This window comes from Macrobrachium nipponense, chromosome 46, assembly GCF_015104395.2.
Source record: "Macrobrachium nipponense isolate FS-2020 chromosome 46, ASM1510439v2, whole genome shotgun sequence".
In the NCBI taxonomy this organism is placed as follows: domain Eukaryota; kingdom Metazoa; phylum Arthropoda; class Malacostraca; order Decapoda; family Palaemonidae; genus Macrobrachium; species Macrobrachium nipponense.
Window position 1 is genome coordinate 32,716,572 of NC_061106.1, and position 22,500 is coordinate 32,739,071.

Below are 22,500 nucleotides of genomic sequence, written 5' to 3' on the forward strand. Positions count from 1 at the left end.
GTAAATCCACTTAATTCAAAATTTCTTTTCATAAGTTTAAGCAAAGATGCAATGCATTACTACCACAATGCTATTCTTCTTGTATTATAATACATTTTCACCTATTTATTAATTTGTTAATTTATTTTTCTCATTTTGGTAAACGAGATTTCATCTTTGTTGGTTTCTCCTTACCTTCTCTTACTTTTTCCTAATGAACACCATATACTTTGGAAGCTTGAATTTCAAGTCAGTTTTTCAATAGTACTTTCTTCTGTTATTTTTTTTTCTTTTTTCTTTTAGTTTTATGGAATTGGAGTGTTCTAAGATAATGCCTTAATGTCTTTAATTACTTCTGCATCGTAGGACAAAATCTTGACTGCAGAATTAATTACAAAAATGCTTTGTTGGGATTAGGCTTCCTTTTGTAACTCCTTTGCCATATTGTTTATCATGCAACTTGGAAATTGTCAAACTCCCTTTACCATGAAAATATCTCATTTTGATAAATAATTACGATAGGAGACAAATCATGCAAATAGCTTTTAAGACGAACTGATATTATCGTGAAATGCTGTCACATTGAAGTTGTTTCGTTCTCTTCTGAAAGTTGATGATTTTTCCTTGTGTGTTGATCTTTGTTGCACATGATCGTAATTGAAAGTGGACTCAACGAGCGTATGAGGGTTCAAAATTTAACCCGAAATTTTCCAGGGGTAGCGGTACAGTTTGAGGGAATATTCTTCACTGGAAACAAATTGGAACTACGACAGGACCTCATGTATTTATTCAGGTTTCCCAGTTAAGGCGAACTTTTTATTGATGTGGACATAGGCTCAGTTTGTAAAGTCAGTATTTCAATTATGTCTCGTGTTGAAGGAGCTTTCTAGTTAAGAAAACTTCCAAGAATTATCTTGTTTTGGTCGTCTGGCCAAATCTCGTGGGATACCTTAATCCTGGGTTGAAGTGTGTGTGTGTGTGTAATTTAGGTACATGTTGGCGTAGAAGACTGGGGATTAATAAACGGACAAATTTGTTTAAAAAAAAAGAAAGAAAGTAGAGAGCGATTGGATGGGAACTCTTTGCGTAATTGGTATTTGAATTAAAGTCATTTCACCTTTTTTATTAATAAGACGAAACGAGTTGAAACAAAGTCTGAATTTCTCAACAGTTGAGCTGAAAGTTACTTTCCAAGAAAAGGAAAATTATTTGAAAGATAAAGTTGGTTATCTATTAATGTATTTATATTACCAACATGAATTAAACTAGAACATTTAGTTACTGACTGAAGGCTTAAGCAGATCAAAGTTCAAGAAATAGAGAGATTTAATAGTTCGACGTACATAAAAAAATGTATGAATTAGACATCGTTTTATTATATTTGACAGTTGCTTTGATAAATACTTTTAAGAAATTCCAAATTATTATTGGAGGTTTCATGACAATGGCCCATATTATAATCGTATTTTATTTCTGTTTAAACAAAGGTTAATCAGAAGTAGTTCGTTGTATCGATAACATTCATAGTCCGGTTAACTTTTTACTTTTTTAATAAGCTATAATTGTAAGGTTTTTCCTTTTTTAATCAACTGTAATTGTAGCTTTCTTTCTGGTTATTGTCTTTGATATATCACTATTTGAATTATGGTTGTCTGTTTCCCTTTATCTTACTCCTGTCTTACAAGCTCATCTTTTCTTTCCGTAACTGCCTGTTCTGTGTTTGAATATATGATCTTCATAAGTTGGAGCTTTCGACCTTTTCCTTTTTCCCAGCTTAGATTTATGCTATGAAGTGCCGGGATAATGAATAAAAATGGCGGAAGAGTCACGGTCAAAGCCTGAATCAGATTTAATAACGATAAATGTTAAGACCAGATTGCCCCCATAAATCCTAATTAAACTTTGGGGAAAGTAGTCGCTATTATATTGAAATCTTATCTTTTCGGCCTCGGGAGAGAGAGAGAGAGAGAGAGAGAGAGAGAGAGAGAGAGAGAGAGAGAGAGAGAGAGAGAGAGAGAAGGTAGGGGATGTTTCTGACAACGGACAAGAAATTTTCAATTGAAAATAATGAAGACAACAATTTAGAAACATTTCCTTGCAAAAATAACTAGAGGAAATTATTTATTTATTTATTTATTTATTTGTTTATTATTTTAGTCAATAAATCATTTTCGTCGCCTCCAACGCCATGTGACTCAAAGGGCCTCTGTGAATTTGTACAACATATCTTTTCTGTGCTTTCTCTTCCACAAATCTTCCCTTTTCCATAGTTGGCATCCGAATTGGTCTCTGGGTGTGAAGGAAATGTCCAAAATCTTTATACATCTCCTTTTCATCAATGTCTCATCTACATATTGAAGTTCCTTAATTTTCCAAATGGTATCTTTTCCAACTCTAGCCTGCCATCTGACTCCAGATGTTTTTAAAGCTGCATTCTCAGAGTAAAATGATTCAAGTCATAGTTTCATTGTCATGGTTCATGCCCGTATAGGAATAGATCTCTCTCTCTCTCTCTCTCTCTCTCTCTCTCTCTCTCTCTCTCTCTCTCTCTCTCTCTCTCTCTCTCTCTCTCTCTCTCTTTGAGGTCGAGAAGATAACTTTCAATATATTAGTCAATTCTTTCCCCAAAGTTTACTTAGGATATATGATATGTGTGTGTTTGTGCGTATGTACTTCAGAAAAGTATGTATTCACAGAAACTGAAGTCACCAAGTAAAAATAAAAAATATTGCACGTTGTAATTCCCTAAAGTGGTACACTACATTTAGATGAGTTTTTTTTTTTCTTTTACTGCATATGATTAAAGATTGAACCGCGTTTCTTGACTATATCAAGAAACTGTATAGAGAATTTGAAAATGTTAGGAAAAGGTGGAAAAGGATTATTAAGAATAGATTTTTTCGCAAGCCAAGGTGATGAAGGGATGGTCTGAAGAGTAATGCCGGGAAAAAGACCAACCATGATGCAGAGAATCTTTAGAATTAAAGTAGCGTCTTGTAATGCTGAATTGGAAATGTTCGATCGAAGTACTGAACTAACTATTGTTTATATGGTTTTTCGAAGATGAATATAGAAAAGCAGGATATTATTTTCATTTAAAGTTTGCTCTTCATTTCGATAAAACTGAATTGGTTTCACAGTCCTGCCGTACATCTCAGTTCTTGTTAAGAAGTTTTATCATCCACATCTACTCTAAAACTTTTGTTTGTACTAGACTTTTCCAACCATCGGTTAATATTATTTATATTATTAAATCGAATGTCGTGCACGTGTCTTTATTACTATTTCAGTATATTACGAATTTGGTAAAACTGCAAACTACTACCGAGGGCTGCTTCCTGCCAGTTGCCAGCTGAAAGTTTACCGCTGTCTTTTATGTTTTTGTTCATGTTCATTTTTTAATTTTCCTTTTATTTTTATTTACCGTCTTTTGTCTATGTATAACGTTCATCCACGAGGGACTGGTGTTAAACACAACTCCCACTTTGCACGTAAAATGGTGTTTACTGAACTAGAGGGGCGCGGAAGTAGTCTGCAGCGTTACCGTTAAATTTTCTTGTAGTGTCACTCATATTTTTGTATACAAATCTGTTGACCACAATTTTGTTTTCTTTTATTCGTAGGGTTTCCACGCAGAGATCCATCAGTACAAACATCAGGTTGAGCTCTTCAATCAGATGACCCAGCGACTAATCGCTATTTATCAGCACGATGATACACGCAAACTGAAGAAAATTACCGAAACTATTAACCTGCGCTACAGCAGCCTTAATTCAAGGTAAGAGGTGCTAACACGTTTGTGATAGTTTGGCTTAATTTGTACCCATTTTCTATTATCAGATCTGTATTCGTTTTCTGTGAATAGATCTGGCCTGTTGCAAGGGAGGCTCGTGTATTATTGAAAGTCATTCTCTGGTTGAGGATGTTCTCTTCTTGCACATTTGAATTTTACAAGTTACTGGAGACATTTTTCGATGAATCGACAAAACTTAGTTACATATTTTTATATGAGAGTATATTTTTCTCATTATCAATAATTTTAAAGCAAAAATAATGTAAAATAAGTTCACTGTCCTGTAAGTGATTACATTATCTTGTAACCTATGATATTGTTCGCAGCATAATTGCACGAGGGAAGGCTCTCCATTCGGCCATGAACTCGCTGCATAACTTCGACAAGGCTCTAGATAAGTTTGCTTCTTGGATGAGCGACGCCGAGTCTAACACCGACTTAATTGAGTTGGAGGTGGACAAACTCGGCCCAGCGAGACGGGACCCCCAGGCACGAGGACCCGCCATCCGTCTTAAGGTAAGTTGAAGAATCTCTGTGAAATGTCAGATTTGATGTAAATTCGAATATCATTTCATCTGTGACGTTTTTAGGGCTTTTTTTTTATGCGTTTATCGTTGCAGCAGTGACTAGGCAATCTAGTGTATGTGTATATTGTATTGAATATAGATTCGAATGTCGTTTAATCTGAAGTTTTTGAATTTTTTTTTATATATATGTGTTTCTTTGCTGCGCCAGGCTATATATATAACATGTGCATATTTCATGCATAGACGGTTTACATTCTCAATTTACGATTTTATGTTCCTTTAACAGTTTCTCTTTAATGTTGATATAAGGCCTCCGTTAAGATGCCGCATTGTACGTAATCTGCCTAATGTGAGAAGTGGTAGAAGATGGAAAGTGAAGTAAATGAAGTGAAAGTACACGGCTTAAGAGAGACGAGAGAGCTGGGTAATTGACAAAAATGGTGATGAAAGCGTGTAAAATGCGCAATTTTTGGTGAGAGGACGTGAGAGCCTGGCGTGGTTGTATATCTCTTTTAGAGACGACGCCATGATGAAGCTAAAGTCTAACGGCATACTCCTAAAGTAACCTTTGGACTTTGAGCGACAAAGTAATTCCCATTTTGTTTATTCATACTATACCTTATGTAAATAGTGAAAATACGCAATACTATTTTTTAAAATGACCTAAATGTACGATATTTTTCCTTTGTGTACATTGAGTAGAGAGAAAATGGTTTAATAATATAACAGCACATTTCAAGGCACTCTAATTTTTCGGGGCGATCTTAATCTCTTGTATTAGACAGACGATTAGCAAGAATAAGTACGATGTAATGCTGATCAAATGACGCTGATCTGAGAAAACTTTAAGAGTATGTTTGGATTAATGATGGAAATGAGCCAGATAGCTTTATATTTGTGGATACAAACCATTAAGAACATCATTAGAAGGAAACCAGGTGATTTCTTACAAATAATGATGAATGTGCATAAATCAGTTGGAAGGACAAAAAGAAATCCCACAGCATAAGGAAATTGATGGAGGCATCAAGACAAAATTCTTATTCTGGAAGGGAATTATTACTGTAATTGTTTCCTTAACGGTTTTTAATCATCATTCGGTCCGGTATCGTTTGATTGATAGTGTTGATAGAAAATTACAAAAGTATCAACTCTCTCTCTCTCTCTCTCTCTCTCTCTCTCTCTCTCTCTCTCTTGTGTGTGTGGCGGGGAGGGGGGGTGGCGGTTGCGCGAACGCGCTCGTGCGTATGTATGCATGCACGCAAATGCATTCTATAATTTGAATATGAAGACAGTATACCGTATTCTTCTAAGCTGTCTTCTCTTTTCATTCTTTACTGGCATATATTGATAAACAAGTCAGTAGTAAATAATTAGATATGAAAATTAAGTCTTATGTATTTGGGTTACGACTGCATTTTTTGGTATGTTGATTTCACTTGTAGTACCGAACTGTTATTACATTTCCAGCTGCGGAATATATAAGAAGTTTGAGGCTAACCATTTGAACCCTTTTTGTGGCTGCATTAAAGGTAGGGGCAAAATTAATTGCCATAAATAATACCTGCTTCAACAATCAGATACTTTACGCATCACCTATGTCGAAATAAAAAAAAAACTAAATGCAATCACTCAGCAGTTAACGTGATTATTTTTTTTCATGAAAGAGTCAGAATAAAAGTACTCAGTTGCCGAATCTCAGTTGATGATTCATGCTATTCGTATTCCATCACGGTTCATCATCGGACTGGTAGATGTACTATAGTAGATTCACATCAACCGTGCATTTGATGTCTAGGCCAGTCCCTTACGACGCTCCTGATTGGCTGTTGATAAGCCAATCACAGGCTGGAAACTCAGTCTCTCTCTCGAGAGTTCACACAGACAGGATGCATGTTCCAACTCTCCTGAGGGGTACTTTTGCAAGACGTATCCCTCAGGAGAGGTGGGACATATGTCCTACCATGTGAACTCTCAAGAGAAACTGGGAGTTTCCAGCCCTGTGATTGTCTTATCAGCAGCCAATCAGGAGCGTCGTAAGGGACTGGCCTAGACACCATAGCTAGAAGGCTGGTTCAAGTCTACAATTTTATATATATATATATAATTGTAGACTTGAACCTGCCTTCTAGCTATGGTGTTCATTCTTCCTCTTGGAAGCTCTTTTCATGAATTTTTATGAAAACGGGGCATAACTGCTGTTGCATACCATAAAAGATGAAAATTATTAGTTTAGAATTTCGAGGCATCAAGGTCGATTGTTTGCTTGGCTAAGAGCATTCGGTAGACTCCTTTTTAATGGACCTTTGCGTGTATATATGTATACATTATACGTATATATATATATATATATATATATATATATATACATATATATATATATATATATATATATATATATATATATATATATATATATATATTTGTATTTGTGTGTGATTTAAGCTCCATTAAAAACAGTGATATGGATGTCGGGTTACCGCTCTTAGAATAGTATCTTGTGACGTTAGGCTACGCACTGCAATTCACGAAAAGTGTGCACAGCACTGGCTGAGTAACCACTGGTTCCATGCAACGTAAAACACCATACAATCAAACAAACAAAACAATCAAAGGATACAAGCAGAACAAATTATTTAAAGGAACGTATTATGATTTTTAATATAAGCACCACCAACCCAGTAACCCGAAGAAAACATTACTTGAAACGACTATGAAGTATGAACCACATTAACATATATGTTTATTCTTGAATACGCAGAAATACTTCAGTTCCCAACTACTAACCTTACACTGGCATAAAATGGGCTCAGCGCTATTATACCTTCCAAAAATGGAACTGCCAAGAGTTACGTAACATGAGCCTGTGTTATGTCACTCGGATAGTTTCAGTTTCAGCTTTGTACGTTACTATGGTAGAGTCACATCAGCCGTGCATTTGATGTCTAGGCCAGTCCCTTACGACGCTCCTGATTGGCTATTGGTAAGGCAATGGCAGGGCTGGAAACTCTCAGTCTCTCTCGAAAATTCACAAAGACAGGATGTATGTTCCATCTCTCCTGAGGTATACGTCTTTCAAAAGAGGTAGAACATACATACTGCCTACGTAAACTCTCGAGAGAGACTGAGAGTTCCCAGCCCTGTGATTGGCTTATCAGCAGCCAATCAGGAGCGTTGTAAGAGAAGGGCCTAGACATCAAATGCACGGTTGATGTGAATCTACTACACTAATCCTATTATGTCTTTTAGCTCTCTGGTGATTTGATCACACCATGCCGGTTCTTGGGGAATTTAGTAGTCGCCTGTCATGAATGAATGTTGAATTAGAAAGATTCGTGAATAAATTCTCTCACACAAATAACCTTATGACTTTTATCCTGACAGATCGCTCACTATCTCCCATCGTTAAGATGCAATCACACACACACATACATACACATACATACATATATATATATATACTATATATATATATATATATATATAGATTATAGATATATAGATATATATAATATATATATATATATATATATATATATAATAGATATCTATATATGATATATAATATTATATACATATATATATATATATATATACATATATAATATATATATATATATATATATATATATATATATATATATATATTAATGATCTGCAAGTTGATTCACTCATCTTTATATTCCAGTAAGCAAATGAATATTTGATTCTGCGTTCATGGAGCAGATGGAGAGAATATGTTTTCATTAAGCAACTTTCAGTAAATTTTTATCGGTAACGTAAGCATCCATGCTGAAACTCAATGCCGGCAGGTCTCTCTCTCTCTCTCTCTCTCTCTCTCTCTCTCTCTCTCTCTCTCTCCAGCAGTATTATCCGCGGCGAGAGAATTGTGAAAGGCGCGAAAGGAAGCGTTTTGGGTATTGAATATATTTTCGTAGAATGGAGAGCAGCTATTGTTGTGTACTTACGCGTGAAGGTATCTTTGGGGAAATAATATTTTTCTCCATTGCGGGATCGGATATCGCGTGGTGCCTTTTTTTACATATATTTTTTTTTATTGTTCTAAACAGTCGAGTGAACATATTTCATGTTGCTTGAGTTTTCCATAGCACGGCGCTCGACATTAATTCTTCCTCTGTGTCTGAAATACTTCACATTTTTAGCGTAGAATCTCTCTCTCTCTCTCTCTCTCTCTCTCTCTCTCTCTCTCTCTAGCGAAGTTTTAATTGAGCTTTGCAGTATCAAATTGCACGCAGAATAGATGTTGTATTGTGTCATATCGACTGCAATGGTAATCAAAAGATGGCAACCACCTTGCTGGGCTAACCACTGCACCACGTCACGACTAGAGTTGTGGGGGAATAATCAATAAAAAAAACTGAAATATTTTAGACATAAATTTTTGAAATTATGAAACGCTTATAAACTTATGCACAACGATCATTTTTGTGTCTGATGAAAACGGCAATGCTAAAATGAACTAAGGGGTTGGCTGCCTTACCATCCAGTCAGATCAGTATGATTCTTTGCTTCCAAAGAGTGTAGACTTTCAAAATTATTTTCTTGTTTAATTATTAACATAAACATTTCTTGATTGGTTGATTCTGTAACTTCATTTTGGCGGCAGTTGTTCATTTTTTACTCGGTCGAGGAAATAGCAAAAGTTAATATATATATATAATATATATATATATATATATATAATATATATATATATATATATATATATATATATATATGTGTGTGGTGTGTGTGTGTGTAGATTGTCCTCATAATGAGAGTGTCCTTTCGAACAGAGAATCATCGTCAACTTTTGGCAGCAGTTGAAGCTGGTTCTTTATTAAACCAGTCCAATAAAAAAGATTAGTGGGCCATTGCTATTTTGAATCTCGATAAATAAAATATACACAATGAACATTTTGGATTGAAGTATACTCCTACAAAATATTACAGCCTGAAGATTGTCATTATATGTTATTGAAATGTACTCTTACAAAATAATTACAGCCTGAAGATTGTCATTATATGTCACTGAAATATACTCTTACAAAAGAATTACAGTCTGAAGATTGTCATTATATGTCACTGAAATATACCCTTTGTCATTATATGTCACTGAAATATACCCTTACAAAAGAATTACAGCCTGAAGATTGCCATTATATGTTATTGAAATATACTCTTACAAAAGAATTACAGCCTAAAGATTGTCATTGTATGTCATTGAAATATACTCTTAACAAAAGAATTAAGCCTCAAGATTGTCCATTATATGTCACTTGAATTAAATATTACTTTGGTACATTATAGTTCAAAATTGAAATATACCCAATTACAAAGAATTTACACCTGAAGATTGTTCATTATTATGTATTGAAATCACCTCTTCAAAAGAATTACAGCCTAAAGATTGTCCCATTATGTCAATTGAAATTATACCCCTTACAAAGAATTACAGCTGAAGATTTCCTTATATGTAGAAATATACCCTTACAAAAGAATTACAGCCTGAAGATTGTCATTATATGTTATTGAAATATACTCTTACAAAAGAATTACAGCCTAAAGATTGTCATTGTATGTCATTGAAATATACTCTTACAAAAGAATTACAGCCTGAAGATTGTCATTATATGTCACTGAAATATACCCTTACAAAAGAATTACAGCCTGAAGATTGTCATTATATGTTTAATTGAAATATACTCTTACAAAAGAAAAATTACAGCTAAAGATTGTCATTTATGTCATTGAAATATACTCTTACAAAAGAATTACAGGCTGAAGATTGTTCATTATGTCATTTGAAATATATCCTTACAAAGAATTACAGCTGAAGATTGTCCATTATATGTTAATTGAAAATATACTCTTACAAAGAATTTACAGCCTGAAGAAGTGTCATTATATGATTTGAAATATCTCTTAAAAAGAAACAGGCCTGAAGATTGTCCTTATAATGTAATTGAAATATACTCTTACAAAAGAATTACAGCCCTAAAGATTGTCATTATATGTAATTTTTTTTTGGGAAATATATCTTCTTACAAAAGATTACAGTTCTCGAAGATTGTCATTATATGTAATTGAAATTATACTCTTACAAAAGAATTACAGTTCTGAAGATTGTCAGTAATATGTTAATTGAAAATATACTCTTACAAAAGAATTACAGCCTGAAGATTGTCATTATATTGTAAATTGAAAATATACTCCTTACAAAGAATTACAGCCTGAAGATTGTCAATTATATGTAATTGAAATATACTACTTACAAAGAAAAAATTATCATCTGACGATTGTTCCATATATGTAAATTGAAATATACTCTTACAAAGAATTACAGCCTGAAGATTGTCATTATATGTCATTGAAATATACTCTTACAAAAGAATTACAGCCTGAAGATTGTCATTATAAGTTTTGATTAGCAATAACTCAATAAAATTAATGGTTAGTTAGTAATATGGATAAAATTGTTCTTAATGCATTTCATTAAATTTAAAAATATACCAATATTCAGTTTATTACTGAATATTGGATGAATCATTTATGGATGAATAACGCAGGTCATTTCCACGCCATACGAGGTTTAAACAACAAGGCCCCCCCCCCCCCCCTCCCCCTCCTCCAAATAAAAAGAGTGAAAGAATAATAACCGCAAAAAACGGGAAAAATAAAATCACCACAAAATCTGTCTATGGGTGGTTAGATTGCCCATAGAAAATATAGGGTGTATTCTACGTGGCCTTTGTAGTTGGATTTAAAAATTATATGTTATTTTGCATTGATGCCCCAAAATACAGTAATTGTTGTTAGATTTAAAAATTATATGTTATTTTGCATTGATGCCCCAAAATACAGTAATCACAGTCACGAGGGAATGCAATGTTTTGTGGAAAACAGGTGTTATTTCATAGGCTCCAATTCTGGCTTCAAAAGTTTAACTCAGACTTTTTCTTCTGTTTGGAAATTTATCGAGAATTATAGCTTTCTACTGTAATATATACGTGTATATATATATATATATAATACTATATATATATACACGTATATATATATACATATCTATATATTTATATATATTTATATATATATATATATATATATGTGTGTGTGTGTGTATATATATATATATATGTATATATATAAATATATAATATATATATATAACCTACGTATATATATATATATATATATATATATATATATATATAATATATATCTAATAAAAGGAGCCCATAAAAACACCAAAATGTAGAGAGAAAAGTACTATATTTTCAGAGACTGCTGTCTCTCTCTTCAGGTATATGAATGAGAAAAGTTTACAGAAAAGGTGGTATTTATACCAAGAGATTCGTCCACAAGTAAGCCAATTTAGGTCACCCCCGCTGATAATCTTCCTTTAATCTTCTTAAGCGTTGGTTGAATGAACACTGCGTCGACGATGTCCGATGTCCAATTCCCTTTTGAGATGTTCATTACCTGCTTTCTTCTTTTATTAAGGCCGATTCCATCATTTGACTCTTGTACCGGCAGTTGCTGCTATAAATTACACGTGACATATTCCAGTTTATTCTATGGTTATGTTCATTTATATGATTGAAAATAGCCGAGTTCTGTTGTCCATACCTAACTGACCGTTTGTGTTGTATTAATCTCTGGGGAAGTGATTTACCTGTAAATCCGATGTAAGATTGGTCACAGTCCTGGCATGGGATTCCATATACCCCAGAGTCTTTGGGCGATGTCTTTTGTTGGACGTTAATCAGGGATTTGGCTAAGGTATTTGGGTAGGTAAATGGCAAAGAAAAGGGTTGGATTTCCCAAGGGTGTGAGTTACTCTCTTAATCGTCTCCAGGTGGGGAATTTTTATTTTATTGTTGGGTGTGTCTCTTGTCTTGTCTTTAGGGGGTCGGTAGAAAATTACGTTTGCTTTTTGAATTGCTTTCTCATTTATATGGTCAGGATACTTTAAAGATGAAAGTTGCTTGCGAATTAGTTCAAATTCTTTTTCCAGGAAATCTGGGGAACAAATTCGTAAGGCTCTTAAGAATAGGTTGCTAGCTAGACCTATCTTGATAGTATTGTCATGATAGCTAAAGTAGTGAATATATGAAAGTGAGAACGTTGGTTTTCTGTATATGGTAAATTTGTATTCTGTCGTGTCTCTGATTATTAAAACAAAAAACATCAAGAAAAGGAATTTTGTTGTCTGTTTCCCATTCAACTTTTAAATTTGATGCTGGGCACTAATGCGTTTAATTTTGAGAGGAATTCATTAAAATTCCACCCCACTTATTATCCCAAAATGTTAGTATGTCATCCACGTATCTCATCCACAGCATGTTTTTGGGTTTATTTGCATTTATTACTGTAGTTTCAAAGTATTCCATGTACAGATTGGCTAAAATAGGACTTAAAGGACTACCCATACTACACCCGAATTTTTGCTTGTAGAATGATTCCCCGAATGAAAATACGTTATTAGATGCACATAATTCAACTAACTTTATTATTTTGTCAAGTGCCAAAGGGAAATGATCTGAATAGGGGGATAATTTTTCCCTTAAAAACAGAAGAACGTCCTGTACTGGTACTTTTGTGAATAGGGAGTCTACGTCAAGGCTTAAAAGTTTTATGTTGTGAAGTGGTATATGTGCTTCTCTGAATTTGTGACAAAAGTCTTCCGAATGTTTGATGTGACTGGGAGAAAAAGTGCCTAAAAAAGGAGAAAGGAGGCCAGCTAACCATTTAGAAATTTTTGTAATTGAAAGCTCCGGCGCATGAAACGATGGGTCTGAATGGAAGATTGTCTTTGTGAGTTTTGGGAAGACCATAAAAGTAGGGTAATTTAGGATTAATTACTTTAAATTTCTCTAATAGTTCAATACTCTTTTTGTCTTGGCCAATTAATCTTACTTTCCGAAAAAATTCTGTGGGAACGTTCTGGAGGGGATTTTTCGTCAGTTTTTCGTAAGTATTTGTGTCGCTAAGGAGCTGGTTGATTTTGTCGAGGTAGAAGTCTTTGTCCATTATTACAATTTTGCCGTCTTTGTAGGTTATACCGATATTCTGACACAATTTTTTAGCGAGTGGATGGCTATCATGAATCTGCGGGGAACAGGATATTTCTTATGAAGGTCAGTTAAAGCATTTAGTAACACTCCTTTTAAACATATCCCTTCACGGCTGTAGTTTTTTGTCAGATATGAATTTATCAAAAGCCACTATGAAGTCTAGGTTGTTTTTGCGGTCTGGCATTAGGGCAAAGGATAAGCCTAAATTTAAAACTAAATGTTGATTTACAGTAAGGGGGGTGTTGGATAAGTTTAAAACTTTGTCTTGTTGTTCAAGATTATTCCATGCGCTATTATCTATTAGGTTATTTAACTTGCGTAAAAGTCTGTTGGAATGAGTCATCCACTCGCTAAAAAAGTTAGATGTTATAATAAGTAGATCCGACAAAGACGGCAAAATTGTAATAATGGACAAAGACTTCTACCTCGACAAAATCAACCAGCTCCTTAGCGACACAAATACTTACGAAAAACTGACGAAAAATCCCCTCCAGAACGTTCCCACAGAATTTTTTCGGAAAGTAAGATTAATTGGCCAAGACAAAAAGGGTATTGAACTATTAGAGAAATTTAAAGTAATTAATCCTAAATTACCCTACTTTTATGATCTTCCCAAAACTCACAAAGACAATCTTCCATTCAGACCCATCGTTTCATGCGCCGGAGCTTTCAATTACAAAATTTCTAAATGGTTAGCTGGCCTCCTTTCTCCTTTTTTAGGCACTTTTTCTCCCAGTCACATCAAACATTCGGAAGACTTGTCACAAATTCAGAGAAGCACATATACCACTTCACAACATAAAACTTTTAAGCCTTGACGTAGACTCCCTATTCACAAAAGTACCAGTACAGGACGTTCTTCAGTTTTTAAGGGAAAAATTATCCCCCTATTCAGATCATTTCCCTTTGGCACTTGACAAAATAATAAAGTTAGTTGAATTATGTGCATCTAATAACGTATTTTCATTCGGGGAATCATTCTACAAGCAAAAATTCGGGTGTAGTATGGGTAGTCCTTTAAGTCCTATTTAGCCAATCTGTACATGGAATACTTTGAAACTACAGTAATAAATGCAATAAAACCCAAAAACATGCTGTGGATGAGATACGTGGATGACATACTAACATTTTGGGATAATAAGTGGGGTAATTTTAATGAATTCCTCTCAAAATTAAACGCATTAGTGCCCAGCATCAAATTTAAAGTTGAATGGGAAACAGACAACAAAATTCCTTTTCTTGATGTTTTAATAATCAGAGACACGACAGAATACAAATTTACCATATACAGAAAACCAACGTTCTCACTTTCATATATTCACTACTTTAGCTATCATGACAATACTATCAAGATAGGTCTAGCTAGCAACCTATTCTTAAGAGCCTTACGAATTTGTTCCCCAGATTTCCTGGAAAAAGAATTTGAACTAATTCGCAAGCAACTTTCATCTTTAAAGTATCCTGACCATATAATGAGAAAGCAATTCAAAAAGCAAACGTAATTTTCTACCGACCCCCTAAAGACAAGACCAGAGACACACCCAACAATAAAATAAAAATTCCCCACCTGGAGACGATTAAGAGAGTAACTCACACCCTTGGGAAATCCAACCCTTTTGCATTTACCTACCCAAATACCTTAGCCAAATCCCTGATTAACGTCCAACAAAAGACAATCGCCCAAAGACTCTGGGGTATATGAGATCCCATGCAGGACTGTGACCAATCTTACATCGGATTTACAGGTAAATCACTTCCCCAGAGATTAATACAACACAAACGGTCAGTTAGGTATGGACAACAGAACTCGGCTATTTTCAATCATATAAATGAACATAACCATAGAATAAACTGGAATATGTCACGTGTAATTTATAGCAGCAACTGCCGGTACAAGAGTCAAATGATGGAATCGGCCTTAATAAAGAGAAGCAGGTAATGAACATCTCAAAAGGGAATTGGACATCGGACATCGTCGACGCAGTGTTCATTCAACCAACGCTTAAGAAGATTAAAGGAAGATTATCAGCGGGGTGACCTAAATTGGCTTACTTGTGGACGAATCTCTTGGTATAAATACCACCTTTTCTGTAAACTTTTCTCATTCATATACCTGAAGAGAGAGACAGCAGTCTCTGAAATATAGTACTTTTCTCTCTACATTTTGGTGTTTTTATGGGCTCCTTTTATTAGATGGAATTCTGTTGTTACAGAACACTTTTACCAGTCATATATATATATATATATTATATATATATATATATATATATATATATATATATATATATATATATATATATATATTTACACATAAACTGCAAATATTTTAATCTAACCACACTGTTGATTCCTGCATGGTTTTTGTTGCTGATGTTGCCGAAATAAGTATCTGGCAATTTATTGATTCCTTTCTAAGGGCCAAAAGTATTATAGCTCAGACGTTTACGAAGTGTCTCCCCGAAGCTGTTTGTTGAATGCGCTGTACCTTCTCAGGAGAGAGAGAGAGAGAGAGAGAGAGAGAGAGAGAGATGGTAGTGAGGTGGCCAAAAATAAAGAAACAAAATAAAATAATGGAAATGGCCGCTCAAAGTAAAGGAAACCCTTCAGGTTGAGATAGAATTTGAAATGGTACCCGATGAAATTGCCAAACGGAGCAAAGAAATAATTCATAAAAGGCAAAAGGAAAAACACCGTGGGAAGAAAAGGTACGAGGAATTAGAATGAATGTACTTTCCACCAAGGAGACCTGGAGATAAGTATACCAGGGCGCATGCGCAAGCCTCCTACTGCTTCAGCGTTCCCTTTGGAATGGGTGTGGGTGCCTGTCCTGCCATATATTAGCGTTATGGACCTGGTCATACAGCGCCAGGGGGATAGGAGCTTCTGGAGATGTATTTTTCCAAGTGCACGGGAGAGGCCTGATCCGTCTCCCCAGTCCGGGAAAATATTTTATACGAATGTAGATCTACAGTTTTGCAGTCTCTCCCAAGTGACCACGAATATCTACCGAGTGTCGTGTAAGCTGTTTTTTTTTTCTTTTATAGTTTTTTTTTCTTTAAAGAGTAAACTTTTATATATATATATATATATATATATATATATATATATATATATATATATACATATGAAGACGATAGCATAATGTTTGATGTATGCAGTTTGTACTCTCACTTGCTGTACTGGAAGACGAAATTTCCAATGCTTGAATTATTGTTTGTCTTCCGTAACTCGGTTTTACCTTTGACCTTTTGATCGGCAAAATGAGAGAGCGCATTTAATTGATATAATTATGACCTTTAGAAATCGAGTAAAAAATCGTATAGCCCCTCGGTAGTAAGCTAATGAGCTTGAACTTTGCCCAAATCGTGTAATTAATCAGACTTCTCTATTTTTTCTTTTATTTTCTCGATTTTCCGGTCATCTCAAGATCATCTATGAATGATGCGGTGTTAATGTCACGATGAATACTTAGCTTTTCTTTGGAAACGTTTTCAAAGTTTATTTTTATTTTTATTTTTATTTTTACTTCAGTGAAAGCAACGATGTCATAAATGTTCCCCCTTGGCTTCCACGTCTGCCAGGAAACTGTACATAACTCTTTCCTGATTTTACCCATAGAATTTGACAATTCATTAATATTTGAAGTATGAAGTCATGCAAGAAAAAGGTTAGGGCAAAAAAGATGCTATTCACTATAATTGGTTTTTTTCCATCTGTCCACCCGCCTGTAGTGCTCTTGCATGGTAACACTGCGTCCCGGGCTTGAAATAGTTACGTTATGTGTAAGGTTTAGGTAAATAAAAGTATATCTGGGTGTACATTTGCAACTGAAAAGTGTTTTAATAATTTACCGTATGCGAATTACACCGTTAATATTCGAAATAGGATATTGTTATTATTGTTGAATGCAAGCTGCCTTTTCGGGGTGGCGAATGGAACAGCCAGACGCAGTGGCTGTAAAATTGCTTCTCTCGCTGTTCACTACGGCAAGATGTCAACTTACTGGACCACACCTACTCTGCTACTAAGCTACGTATTACTTCATTACACGTAAGTATATCAGTATATACTTTTAATTTTTATAAAGTGCGTTTTAGCCAGATACGATATGACTTAACTTGGTTTAGCATCTGTTTAATGGAATTTGCGTCTGGCTGTTCCATTCGCCACCCCGAAAAGGCAGTTTGCATTCAACAATAAAAACAATATCCTATTTCGAATATTAACAGTGTAATTCGCATACAGTAAATTATTAAAACACTTTTCAGTTGCAAATGTACACCGAGATATCCTTTATTTACCTAAAACTTACACATACCGTAACTATTTCAAGCCCGGGACACAGTGTTAACATAAAAAAGCACCACAGGCGGGTGGAAAAAAACAGAGTATAAGTGCTAGTCATTTCCTCTTAAGCTAGTAAAAGACATTAGCGTCTCCATACAAAACAGATACTCTCTCTCTCTCTCTCTCTCTCTCTCTCTCTCTCTCTCTCTGTATTTGTATATATATATATATATATATATATATAATATATATATACCTATATATACACATATATATATAAATTATATACACATGTATATCTATATATATATATATATATATATATATTATATATATATTATATATATATATATATACTATAGTATATACAAACTATCAGTGTGAGAGTATAGTGAATGAAAGTGTTTGATCCTGTGTGGAAAATGGAAGATAATAGGGTGTATAATTCCGCGGTCTTAGAGCGAGTGAAAGGGACACCTCAGCGGTGTGGCTTAGCTGCCTAGATGTTCGATCCCTTGGGCCGAGTGGAAACAGCAAAGAGGTGAGTGGCGTAGTGGGATGAGAGAGCATGGAAATTCTTTTTTGTGGGTGTATGAAGCTATTGATACTGTGGAATTGTACTGTACAGGGACTTCTTTCTTGATTTATCATTTGAAGGTTGAAAGTAGCAGTAACTATTGTTTGTTTTTACTCGCCAGCCACTCCGGTTTGTGGCTTATTGGACGCAAGAGATGAAAGATATGAAGTTTAACAGACAGGGAACGTGTACAGCATATTAACATTTAAGTTTATTTATTGGTTCATTTTTTTTTGTAATTTTGGTTAAAGTTTAGATGCTTGAACAGCATTTTTCTTTCTTTATTCATTGCCATATAAATTATGTGTGATGTTAGCATTGACCTCTAAAACAACCCAGAACGCTGAGTACTTCAGATAACAGACCATTAACTTTCTGGGTTTTTGTAAGTTTTTCGATTCCAAAACTCTTGTGAAAGTGTGGTTGTTTAGTAAAAGATGAACTATGCTCACGAGAATATTACGTAATCTAAACCAGGTCCCACAGTAGATTTCTTTGCCTATCTTCCAAGAAGATTAACAAGAAGTTGTCCGCAACTTTTCTTTAACTTTTGATCACTTTGGCTATTATGCTATACATATATATATAACCAAGATGTGATATTTATATTTATATACTTCAATATTTGTTTTTCTGTGGAAACGGTCTCTTAGGAATTCTTCAAAGGATTTCGGCTAGATACCGCCTTAATTTGCGAGTGTGCCGAAGGGTGATATAGAGTAATTACCTGATAGACTATCGTGCAGTGTAAGTTTGAATGAGTTATTTCCTGAAAAAGTTATTTTTCTATATGCAACAGCGATTTGTTTACATAGCACACATTAGTGGTCAGTGAGAATTTTTAAGGTTACCGATAGCTAATTTTTACAAGAAATGCCCATCGCGTATGACGCACCATTAACAAGAATATATGTGGATCAATTGTAAGTAGTTATTCCTTCAGGTCTGAAAACCACAATGTATATACATGTATATACATTCTTTCCATACCAGTCCTGAACAAAGTCAGCCGTATGGACAATTTTTCTTAATAATACTTCGCTTACATCTGTCTCCCCGATATTGAAATTATATACTTGATACTTAATCGACTGAGATGAATTCAGAACTAGCATGAAAAGCCGATTGAGTTGGCAATCACATCCCGAAACATTGGCTGAGAATGTTAGAAAATAATTTTTTCATAGTGATTGTGCAAGTATTATTGACGTTTTAGTCTTACTGTATGTTATAGTATGTTTATGCCTGTCCTTTTTTTTTTCTTTTTTTTTATGATTCGCAATTGTCCGTCCATCTAGTTCAACATGTGTTATTATTATTATTATTATTTTATTATTATTCACAAAGATGAACCCTATTCATGGAACGAGCCAGATATGATTAACAGTTCTTTGATTGACGCACAAACTGATCGTTTGTATTTGTGTTCTTTTCAGTTTTAGCATACTCACGAATCCCTCAATAACTGCAGTTATAAAACGCGAATATCTTTGTGTATGTACCTGCGAAGTACACGGGGCTGATGGTCTAAAGTGAAGGTAACAAGAAAAAGGAAGAATGCTGAAATATGCATGGCCTGGAGATGACTACATGGACGTGACATGAATCTTTCCGTGGAAGGGTTCCCTGAGAGAGAGAGAGAGAGAGAGAGAGCTTTTTTCAGTAGAGGAAAGACATTACGGGAGAGAGAGAGAGAGAGAGAAGAGGAGAGGAGAGGAGAGAGGAGAGAGAGAGAGAGGAGAGAAGGGGGGGGGGTGAACTATACTCTCTATATTGGAACGTTTGACCGATAATCACAGCTTAAATGGGCGATGAAAGTGAATGATGAACATTGAAGTCATATGAATTAACACCACTTTTTTTTTGTTCGTTTTAATCTCCCAGTTATGTAACTTACGTATGAGAGAGAGAGAGAGAGAGAGAGAGAGAGAGAGAGAGAGAGAGAGAGAGAGAGAGGCTGACAGTTGAGAAAGAGATGTTAGTTGATAGTGGAAAGATGCGCATCTAAAATAGTGGTTTTCTTGGACAAAGAAAATTACAATCGGATTTAGACACCATAGTTTCAAATGCTTTTTCAAGATCGTCGAACATTTTCTTCTTGTTCTTGTTCTTGTTCTTCTTCTTCTTCTTCTTCTTCTTTTTCTTATTATTATTATTATTATTATTATTATTATTATTATTATTATTATTGTTATTATCATTATTGTTATTATTATTATTATTATTAAAATGGCCTTCCGTAAAAAAAAAAAAAAAAAAAAAAAAAAAAACTATTCAGCCATTGAGAACACTGGAAGAATGAATGTTGACCTATAATGACTTGATTCAGCACTTTCTGCACAAACTAGTTAGAGATTTACTTAATCCCCTCGTGCCTTCAAAATATTTTGTTCGGTAATTGAGAGAAAAACATATACTGACCTTAGGTAGTCTACCTCAGTCGTTTTAAGAAGGAAGAACGAACGGGAAGCGTTTAGATTTTCTGAACCACAACTTCGTAGGTCGTCTGCGTTTTGAGCGAAGAGCAAAGATGGTGAGAGAGAGGAGGCTATCAGAAGATCCATTTATGGCGGGGGGGTCTGCCCATGTCGGGATCCCGGGAAATGAGAAACCAGAGAGGGAGGGAAGATCTGCGGCAGTATCTGGAATAGTGAATATTAAGAAGGCTCCCCATTGTGATATGAAGGGACCCTTACGGTCGTATAGTTTACGCTCTTCCCCTCCTCGTCTTGTCCGTAACAAAAACTATAAACGTTTACGAGGCAGTGTCCAGTCCCGGTCGTCTTCATCCATTTGAACAGGCTGACAGAGGCGGCCTTAACAAGGTTTCAGATTGGACGTAGATGGTCTACGCGCGAATTTACTGAGAGTTTTAAATGCCGCACCACATTGTACAGGTGAACGAATTGCCTCAGATAATGTAAATCAAGGACCTTGATGTAAACCATCGGCAGAGATACCTCTTGAGTTAAGACTTGGCTGATACGTCTTGCGTGTAGGTTATACCGATATTCTGACACAATTATTGAAAATGAGATTTTTTTTAATGACGGCACTCATCGTCTGTTATCTTCTTTTGTCCCTAAAAACCATTACCCTTAGAAGCTCTATGATGAGATAGACAATTTTGTGTGTGTGTATGTATAGATATGATATATATGGGTGTATACATACATACATACATACATACATACATATATATATATATATAAAATACATAAATTTGTTTATTGGTTGTAGTCTATAAGCGGATTAACATACGTACATAAATGATTAAATGATCTATATAAGTAAATTATTTTTGAGTCTGTACGTGGATTGGAGGCTTTACACGTGTATGGTAAAAATCTGTACACCAGCATAATTAAAACACTGTTTTTTTGAACGAAGCAGCAATAATTAATTAAAGCTGGTTGTAAAAGTCAGGTCAGGCTTTGCCCTGATTCCTGGGAGGTATAATTTCCACTGAAGGCCTCCAGAATAGACGATATTTTAACCGAGACATGAAACACGAATTTAGCATTTATTAATTATCTGGGATTTTTTCCCCCCTTTACCCTTGATGTTGTTTCTAATAAACCCCTAAACGAGGCTTTAGCGATGAAATGAATTTATGTGGGAAAAATGGACCTTTAATTGAAATGAGGTGAGCGGTCGTTGTTTTTGAGTGTTGGCGCTGCTTTTTGCTTGTTTGCGCCTTTGATCCAGAGAGAGGTTTATATATATGTATTCTGTGCCGTTCTTTTTTTATATATATATTTAGAGGTGTGTGCAGATTTAGGTGCAATTTTTTTCTTATTTTCGACTTAGCTGTTACAATTGTGTATTCTGCTTTAGAATACAGGATAATATTGTTGATACTACCAATCGTTATGCATTTAGAGTTAAAAACTCCGTCAATGATTAGTATTTTCCCAATAATAAAACTAAGTCGTGAATAGAAAATCTCCTCTAAATACTAGTTCCTTCATCTCTCAGAAATAGGTATGTGGTTAAAATTGTTTGTAAGAACAATCACATGGCAGTTACAGCTATGTCATTTTCTAACCGCCTGTCTTGTAAATGATTTATCGTGTGTAAAAAGTTGTCAGACAATAGTTCTCACTTCTTAGTTGTCCTAGAAGCTACAACACTACCTGTAGCGGATAGACGTTCACACAAACTTTTGGAGGTCTCTGATAAGTTAGGCGGTTTCAAATAATACCTGACTTGGAAACACTGACTGCGTCATGACAGTACTCCTTAAAACAGTAAGCT

At 34.8% G+C, this 22,500-nt stretch overlaps 1 protein-coding gene across 14 annotated transcripts in view; it reads left to right on the top strand.

Annotated features, from left to right (window-relative positions):
* The window catches only part of LOC135214883 (dystrophin-like), a 1,767,410-nt gene that overhangs the window by 741,137 nt on the left and 1,003,773 nt on the right, over positions 1-22,500 (top strand). For all 14 annotated transcript variants that reach the window (XM_064249322.1, XM_064249323.1, XM_064249325.1 and 11 more), the window contains 2 exons: positions 3,603-3,757; positions 4,099-4,288. In XM_064249322.1, coding sequence (XP_064105392.1) covers positions 3,603-3,757; positions 4,099-4,288 — 345 coding nt within the window. The remainder of the gene's footprint in view (positions 1-3,602; positions 3,758-4,098; positions 4,289-22,500) is intronic.